The sequence below is a fragment of the Hordeum vulgare genome, chromosome 7H (genome assembly GCF_904849725.1).
Source record: "Hordeum vulgare subsp. vulgare chromosome 7H, MorexV3_pseudomolecules_assembly, whole genome shotgun sequence".
Classification (NCBI taxonomy): domain Eukaryota; kingdom Viridiplantae; phylum Streptophyta; class Magnoliopsida; order Poales; family Poaceae; genus Hordeum; species Hordeum vulgare.
Genome location: NC_058524.1, coordinates 19,655,795 through 19,664,938, shown reverse-complemented (window position 1 = coordinate 19,664,938; position 9,144 = coordinate 19,655,795). Strand labels below are relative to the sequence as shown.

The following is a 9,144-nucleotide window of genomic DNA, read 5'->3' as shown; positions in this document are numbered from 1 at the left end:
AAACAGATTCATTGGAATTTTCAAATTTTATAACATTTTCTGAAATGTAATATTGTGTTCCTATTTTTTTTAATTTCTTAGACTCACATATGACCCCGCTAGTCATTAAATCCATCCCAATTAACTTTCAACTGTAACAGGGTTGACTATTTGTGCCACATCATCCTCACATATGAACCCTCCTTCTCATAAACGCATTTAAAATGCATGAACTAGTCACTAACGGGAAGTCGTAGCTATTTGTAACTACTTATTCCAAAAGCGATAGATTTTTATTAAGTCATGTGAAGCATATTTACAAACTAACAAGATCATCAGAGTACCATGAGAAGCATCAAAATATATAACACAGTTCAAAATATAGGCCTAAGTTACATACGTAAAAATGAAATAGTAACTCACCTCGTAATAAACAGAAAGCATTACTGAATTTTTGGCTTTCCTTTCAGCAGATAGTCATTAACAGGCAATGGTACAAATGAGATCGAGTGATAAATATAAAATTTATACCATGAAAAGCATCAAAACAAAAATCGACTAAAAAGATAAGAAAACATAAGGTATCGACTGAAAGAGTGACATGAGTCAGTGTTAATAATTGATCCGAAACATTTTGGTTATCACCATAGAAAAGGTTAAGCATCTTGGTTGTCTTATGCTTAGATTATTTGTTCTTTGTTTAGATGTTGTTGATGATGTACACATTAATATTGTTTTGGTTTTATGTACGCGAGAATAATCTATGTGTCTAAGTGTACGTTATTGTATGTCGCATTTTTTCATTATTATTTTCAATATGGTAAGGTCGTAAATAATTTTCCCCATCACCTAACCATACATGGGTGGTTGCTAGCCGGCCCCTTACATGCACGTATGTAGTACAACAAACAAGTGTTGGTTAATAAATGAAATGTCATCCTGCGATCGGTAGGTACTATATGTCTATCATGTTACGACGCTATACAAGAGATGGTCCTAAACTAACTCAACACCCAAATGTAGTAATAGATTAATTGGTAGTATGCCAAAGAGGTCACACCAATCTGATTCATGTTTTTTCACGCGTACATTGATGGGGATGCTAGAAATATACAATTAATGAACGGAAACTTGTTATGTTCAATCATGTAGTTTTGAATATATGGAGTGGTATATGTGTCAATAAGTTAGTGGAATAAAACATCTATACCTACTATAAAAATAAATACGTACGTACGCATCGTTCCACTTGGTTCTACCGTCACGCTATAATTTTAAATATAGATGCGCGTGCCTGAAAAAAAATCGCTTGCGTGGTACTCGAATACACGAGCCCCCATGAGGGATGCCAAATTAATGCTCGAGTGACCAAGTGATACATGACATGTTTTTGATTACAAGACATGATTTCATTGATACTATCAGAAGTGTAGGACGTATACCCTGATAAAAAGAAACACAAGGGACTCATTGAATTTCGCAGCTATAGTCCCATCTAGGTTGCATATAGGGAATCCCACCAATTCAAATATTCTTTGCAAGTTGTTTCGAACATCAAGAGGCCACTAAGGTAATCAAAGAATAGAAAAAAGAGAAGAGGAGATGCCTCGCAAGCCGCACCATTGAATTCAATTAACACCGATTCTTGATTACTACAAAGAAATAAACTCTTGATTGATGGATACTCGGGCATCCATGGATGGTGACTTGGCAATGTGATCGCAATAAAGGAGGGGGATTTGTAGGCTCTTGGGCTTTCATAGAGAACTATTAAAGAGGAAGATGTTCTATCCCATCTAAAGGAAAATAAAGAAAACATGGACAACGTGTCCATGACTAGTTACAAAATACCAACACATTGCAATATGGATTTGATTAGAACCATTTAGAGCTTTGCCTACATCCATATATGTACAAGATGTTACATGCAAAATATTTTTGGATAATTACAATGTTGTTATAATGTTAATATATTTAGGTATGTTGTAACTTTTGGGACAACTGATATTTTCTTGTGCTCAAATTTCTATCCTTCTAATTCATATTAATCATTGCAGCTTTAGTACAACTTCAGTAATTGATATGTACTAGAGAGAGTATTATATGAAACCATTTGGTGTTCACGATAGAAAAGGTTAGGCATCTTGGGTCTATTATCGTTATATTTTTTGTTTATTGTATACATGTTGGTGATGATGTACGCGATAATAACGTACGACAGAATGATCTATGTGACTATGTGTAATTTCTTGGCTCTCAATTTTTTATTAGTATTTTTTATTATCTAAGCACACAATTTATTGGCCCCAACACCTAAGCATGCATGTGCGGTTGTTAGACGACCCCTTTCATACGCGTATGTAGTACAACAAACAAGTGGTGCTTAACAAATCAAATATCATCGGACGATCGTTAGGTAATGTTTATCTCTATGTTGTTACGATGCTATATAAGAGTTGGTCCTAAACGAACCCAACAACCCAAATGAAATAACAGACTAATTGGTAGTATGTTGCACAGGTCACACAAATCCGACTCATAATTTCTCGTGCATACATGGATGGGTATGTTCGAAAAATACAGTTAATGAGAAAAACTTGTTTTATTTGATCATGCTGTTTTAAATATGTGCAATCATATGTGTCGATAAGTCAGTTGAAGTTAACATAAATAATAATAAAATTTGAGTCAGTGGTAGAATCATAAAAATTATCTAGAGTACACCAAGTTTTAGGTGAAGTACTCTACATGGAACATATACCAGTAGTCATCCCAGATTCAATCAAACTTGTGCATTGATTCTATTCATTATGAATCTCACGAATCAAGGATAGAAGATAATCATAAAGCTTCTTTAATCTACTTATTGATCCAACATGTACACTAGGTCATGCATTATAATAAGTGTTGTGACATGATCACTCTTTCCTCTAGGCCATTCGTGTTTGTGTATGAGTGTGACAGGCATGCATTAAGGTCGTAAACAATGTTATTGACAATAATTGCACGTCTATATGAGATGCCTGCACCGCCATTACTATTTAATTATTCGTGTTTGTGTGCTGGATGTAAAACCAGACCACAAAAATAAAGAATTGTTCATTCAATACCTTCGTGCAATGTGGCATGTCTGGTGTCACCATGGAATACTTCCTATAAATAGAGAGCATCCGAGACTAGATTCATCAGTTGGTTTTCTGATAAATACATACAAGGTGAATATGGAATCCATAAGTCTTAAGAGTATCATTATTGGAGTGCTCATGCTAGGACTAGTCCTTCAACAGACCCATATAGAGGCCAAGAGCTGTTGTTGTTCCACCACGACAAGAAACTGCTATAATGTATGTCGTGTCACCGGTTCCTCTCGGCCTACATGTGCAAGTTTATGTGGTTGCAAGATTTTGGAAAAATGTGTGCCTCCATGTGACCGCTTCAACCTTGTCACGGACGCAGGTAAATTCTGAATCCATCCTTCTCGTTATCGTTCATATCATGAGTAAAAATTTCCATTTACATACATATTTGTTTTATAGACGAAGCAAAATCCATTGAGTTCTGCAAGTTGGGATGCATGTCCTCATTGTGCGGGAACATCAACTCTGGTAAGCTAAAGACGTTATGGACCATTCGTTGCATATTATTATTCACTTTGAGTTAGTGATTGTTTCTAATGGAAACAATTCTCCATTCAGTTGTTGCGAGTCAAGAAGTGAACGATGTCAAAGATCATTGCAAAACTGGATGCTACCATCTCTGCACTAAGGATTATGAATTTGGCGAAGTCCTTGCTTAAGAAAGTGTGACAGTCGACATTTCATGTTGAATATACGGGAGTGTCAATGTTATATTGAATAACTGGATAACATGTTCAATCCAGTGTGTCAATTTATTTCTGCTTGTAAGTGTCTCGGTGATGCGATATTATTGATAATTAATGTGCTCATCGTTTTGTAAGAAATCGTATGTCATATCCAATATAATGTGATGTATTATTATAATGTGTGGTTGTGTGGTAAATGATAATTTAATTATTATCTCCTTTTCCATTTATATTACTAGTCATCAACCAGTGCGACTGCACGACCTCGTCATTCATATTTCAAATCATTTGGAGGAGTGTTATTATTTGAGCATCAGAAGGTCATATCAAAATTTGAAATCATTAGGACATGTCTAGACAGTACCTCCTTCAAAAAGTTCCTTTCTGGACAAACACTTTGGAAATTAGCTGAGAAATATTTACTAGGCTAATGATGCTAAATTTTGACACGATGCCCTAATATGGTGTGACATCCTCGAGTTTTGCTATAGTAATGATTGTAATTAAGCGACACTGATCCCGCGCTAATGATGCCACGTCATCGGAAGTGATATCAATGATCTCGTGTTGGTTGAAACCGAATCAAATTCGAAGCATTAAAATAAAGTCAGACGAGAAAAGATTTTTCGTGTTGTTGAAATAAAAACGTCGGGGAGTTATCAAAAAAAATTCCCTAACGGATTATAATATCGAATCGGGCACTTTAGGGATTATCCTTAAACACTATATATTTAAATGTGGATATTGAATAAGATGAATAAAGGAAATATAGTAAATGAAAATAAATAAATAAAAGAAAGAATTAGAAGTATGTATAATAAATTGTAAAAGAAAGTATAAGAAAAGTATTTAAAAAGAAAAATCAAATAGGTAAAATAAATAAATAAATAAATAAAAGGAAAAAGGAAAAACCAACCGGCCCAACTGGGCCAAAGGCCCAGCCGGCCACCCCATCCCTCAAACCCTAGCGCCTCCCCCTGGCGAGGGAGCCCCTCTCGCTCCCTCCCCTCCCACCGAGCGCCGCCAGCCTCCCCCTCGTGGGGGGCCCCACCCCCACCGACGCAGCCCCCCACCTCTCTCTCTCCCGTAACTCCCTGCCCACGAGAGCCCCCCACCCCACGCCAGATCCCCCACACCCACCCCCCACGAGCCCTCCTCTCCTCCCTTCGCCCCCCCTCAGATCCAGTTCCTCCCCTGGCTGGCGAGCCTTCTCCCGTCGGCGAGCTCCCCCGTCGCCCCCCCCCCCACGGCCTCCTCCTCCCTGGCCGGCGAGCCCCCCCGTCAGCAGCTCCCTCTCACCCGTGCCCCTCCTCTCCACCTCCTCCCCCTCCCGTCGGGTCCCTCCCGCCGGCGGCCCCCAGATCTCCCGCCGGCCGAGGCCCCTTGTTCTCCCACCGCGGCACCACCCCCCCTGGAGACCGACCCTAGGAGCCCCCCCGGCCGAGCCCCTCCCCGTCGGCGGCTCCATCCCGGGGGCCCTCCTCACCGGGGCCCCTCTCGGTGAACCTCCGGCCGGCTCCTCCTCGCCGGCACGACCGACCGTCCTCACCGGCATCACCACCACCGTGTCATCACCGCCGTCAACCCCGTCCTTCCCGCGAACTACGGCTTCACCGGCCCCTCCCGTCAACGTCGGTGAGCCCCTCCTCGGGCTCCTCCCACCATGTCGTTCTCCTCGCCGCCCCGGTTCCGTTCCGGCAAACGGGACCCCGATCCGTCGACGGTAGACTCCCGTAGGAAGGATGGAACATTTGGTTCTCCTATGTTGAGTTAGCAGAGAGTTGTTTCTCTGTTGTGTGTTGACAGAGAGGGAGATGAGAGTTTTGAGAGAAAAAAAATAAAAATAAATGATGCATTAGATGCGTATGTATGTATGTATTGTCGGGACCCCGATCCTAAGCCATAGGAATCCAGCCTGTAACACATCGCATCCCTTTGTGGTCTCACGCACGGTTAACTCCACGGCTGCAGCCTTACCTTAGCCGGGACCGTTTGCGTCTTTTGACTCACGTATGCGATAGTGTCGCTAGCAATCCAATGTCAAAGAACCCGGATCGACATGTCTAGTCATAAACCAAAGTGGCAGTTCCGCACAAGGACAGGCATACATGACCCAACAAAGTAGGTGTCGGTCATCAACGAACGTAGACGAGTCGTAGCAAGCTACAAGGACTCCATTACGTCGCGCGACATTTCCCCAAAGGGGACAGACACAACAGCTAAGAAGGACACATGCCGGTCAACCAATGTGTCCGGAGCAGTAGCGAACTACCAAGGCTCGTTGGATCACAAAGGGGCATTTCCTTGTAAGGAGTGCTACTAAAGTTCACGACTAGGTATTCGAACCCCATACATATCAAGTAAGACACACGTACGCATGGCATACCGATATGTATAGATACATTGATGGCATCACAACATAACCATAACCATACAAGCTTTATTTAAGAGGCTCGGAAGAGCCACACACATATTATTACACATTAAGGGTCTCACGACCCATAATAGCAGTCATACAATACAAGCCAGCGGAAGAGTTATAAACTGTCTGGGTACAGACAGGGAAACTAGTAGGCACGTGGCCTGACTATACTACAGAGCCGACGTAGGGCCAGATCGTAGCTGGGACACCAGCTACTCGTCGTCGTCGATGTCTACGAAGAACCCTCCATGAGGGTCATTAGCAACCTCTGCAACATTTATTAAGCAAACATGAGTACGAAGGTACTCAGCAAGACTTTAGGAGAACTAACTACTCATGCAAGGTATCAAAAGGTATTGTGGGGTTTCATGCGGGAAGCCAGCATTTGACTCGTGGCTAGACAAACTTGCTTTTTGAAATTAGTTTTGACAACTTGATTTCTCGCACACGAGTCCACTAACACCACAACAATACACTATCGTGGAATCATTCCGTCTCCATACGGAAATGCCGTCCACGACACTCACGCTTATATTGACAATTTTATGAGTAGCCATTGAAGTTATCTATGAACAACATATGTCTCCAAGTAGTCCATATCCGCGGACGCGGCTATTCGAATAGATCATAACCCTGCAGGGGTGTACTTCGTCATACACGCTCTCGCCACTTATCGCCATGTGCACGTCATGCACCTCGGCAACCTTCAAGCGGAAGCCCAGCGAGGGAGTCGGCCACGACCGTTAACCACACTAGTACCTAGTCCAGGTTTATCGCCTATCTGAGAGTAACCCGTACGGAAGTCCGGCCGAGGTTTCCGCCACGGCTTCAAACGATGTGCGAAGGGTTCCCAAGCCCACCATCCGGGTGCCACTTGGTACACTGTGCCACTGCCTACCGCATCACGGTCCACCTCTCAGGTCAGCACCATGCACGGCCTCCAGCATTACTATAAACACCAGAAACTACTTGCAACTCCTGGACCAAGTACTACACGATTAATAGGCCGAGCGGGGTCATATTTCAGGGCCCAGCATGTGGTAGTATCTAGTCTTGGATTACATACACGGAACTCAGTTCCTAAGGACGGTTCCAATGAAACAATCCGCCATGTACTCCTACACAGCCTTTCACCGGTACCTTTACCAAATCAAGTTCAACACACGACCTTTGCTCACCGAACAGATTCCACATTTCTGTTCATCTCCCAGATGACAAACCATACACAACTCTAAGCATAGCATGCATAGCAGGATAAGGCACATCATAGCTCAAGCAACTACCAGGTATGCTAGGTTGCAAGGTTCGGCTATTTACTGTGACAATGTTAAGTCATGCAAAGGAAGTGGGTCCAACTATCGTGGGAAAAGCAGTTGAAGCATTTGATCCTAATGCAATAAATAGGTGCAGGAGCAAGAACATAGGAGTTATCGGGATGATCAAAAGGGTTGCTTGCCTTGTTGCTCAGAGGAGGAACGATATCCGTCAGACGGATATTCGGTGGAATCCGGGGGTGCGGAGCCTACCGAAATGAATGGCAACATTCAATAACAATCATATGCAATCAAAATGATGCATGAGCATGGCATGAGAATGCAAAATGATAAGTTATTATAATCAAGATGTTTTAGGTTTAGAGTTGATTTGAATCACATTCGAATAGCAATTCAAACGGTATTCTCGGATACCGGTTTAATTGATTCGACCTGATGCTTAGATCAACCTAATGTTAACATGCATGAAATGTCATGTTATGGTACTGATTTATATCTAGAGCAGTGTGTGATCACTGCATTTATAATGAAATTTGGATATTTTTGCAAATTCCATTTATAAAGTGATTAAAGAATTGAATTAATCCTTATTTCAAAATTTAGGGTCCTGTAACTTTTTCAAACATAGTTGAAAATAGCATAATCAGAATCCTTGAATTTTTCTGATACTTTTTCATATATAATTTATTTTCATTGGAGTTACAGATTAATTTCTATGATTTTTGCAATTTTTAGCAATTTTCTGAATTAATTTTAAACTGGAAATTCCATTTATTGCATCAGGCTGATGTCAGCAGGTCAGTCGACCTGTTCAGGTCAAACCTGACAGGGGGGCCCCACTGGTCAGCCTCTCTGGGACTAATCCCGCGCTGACCAGCCCTAACTGAGGTTTGACTTGGCCTTGGGCCCACTTGTCAGCGAGTGATTAAGTCACTAATCGGCTGGGTTAGCTTGCCACGTCGGCCTCCACCGGCGGCGAGGTCGTCCTCGCCGGCGGGGAGACTCCGGCGACCACCCAGCACGGTGGAGGGGCTCGGAAACGGCGCACAGGGGGCCAAATGCTGCGCGGAGAGCACCAGTGGAACGGCACGACTCCCGCAGCTTCGTTTCTGCGCCTAGCCGGGGCTGATCTGGCCGGAGATGACGCCGGCGACGAGCTTGGCGGCGGCCAAGGCTCGGGCGTCATCGGGGTCTTTGAATGAGAGGGATCTACGCTTGGTTCTTAGCTGCTACGGCATCTACGCGTCGTCCTGGAGCTGTTGGTGCCCTCGGAAGGACGAGCTGGACATCGGAGGGCTACCGGCGACGAGCGGCAGCGCCGGTCCTCGTCGGGCTCCGGTGAAACTAGGGCTAGAGGAGGGGATCGACGGGGAAAACTTAGGGGAAACGACCGCATGCTCACAGGGAGTGCAGAGCAGAGCTTAGACGGCTCGGGGAAGGCCTGGGGGCGACGAATCGACGGGAGAGGTCCGGCGGCCGGAGGAGGAAGACGACGGTGTTGTGGGCGTTGCAGGGCTCGAGGAGGCTTCGGCTTCTGCCGAGACGACCAGGGTGACGAGGCGGAGCTAATGGCGTGCTCTGGGAGGGGATCCTATGGCCAGGGGCACGGGCAGCTCGAGCTCGAGCTTGGCTCTAATGGCGGCAGC

At 43.8% G+C, this 9,144-nt stretch overlaps 1 protein-coding gene across 1 annotated transcript; it reads left to right on the top strand.

Moving 5' to 3' along the window:
• Nucleotides 1-3,182: 3,182 nt before the first annotated feature.
• Nucleotides 3,183-3,922, top strand: LOC123411249 (leaf-specific thionin-like). The gene is made up of 3 exons (XM_045104184.1): nucleotides 3,183-3,435; nucleotides 3,516-3,584; nucleotides 3,675-3,922. The coding sequence occupies exons 1-3, from the start codon at nucleotides 3,201-3,203 to the stop codon at nucleotides 3,773-3,775; spliced, it is 405 nt and encodes a 134-aa protein (XP_044960119.1). The 5' UTR covers nucleotides 3,183-3,200; the 3' UTR covers nucleotides 3,776-3,922.
• The last annotated feature ends 5,222 nt before the right edge of the window (nucleotides 3,923-9,144 follow it).

Excerpts from the sequence above, each read along its gene's own strand:
- LOC123411249 (XM_045104184.1), top strand. The coding sequence starts at position 3,201 with ATGGAATCCATAAGTCTTAAGAGTATCATTATTGGAGTGCTCATGCTA. Across the intron at positions 3,436-3,515 it reads CAACCTTGTCACGGACGCAG|ACGAAGCAAAATCCATTGAG; the intron begins GTAAATTCTGAA and ends TTTGTTTTATAG. Across the intron at positions 3,585-3,674 it reads GTGCGGGAACATCAACTCTG|TTGTTGCGAGTCAAGAAGTG; the intron begins GTAAGCTAAAGA and ends TTCTCCATTCAG.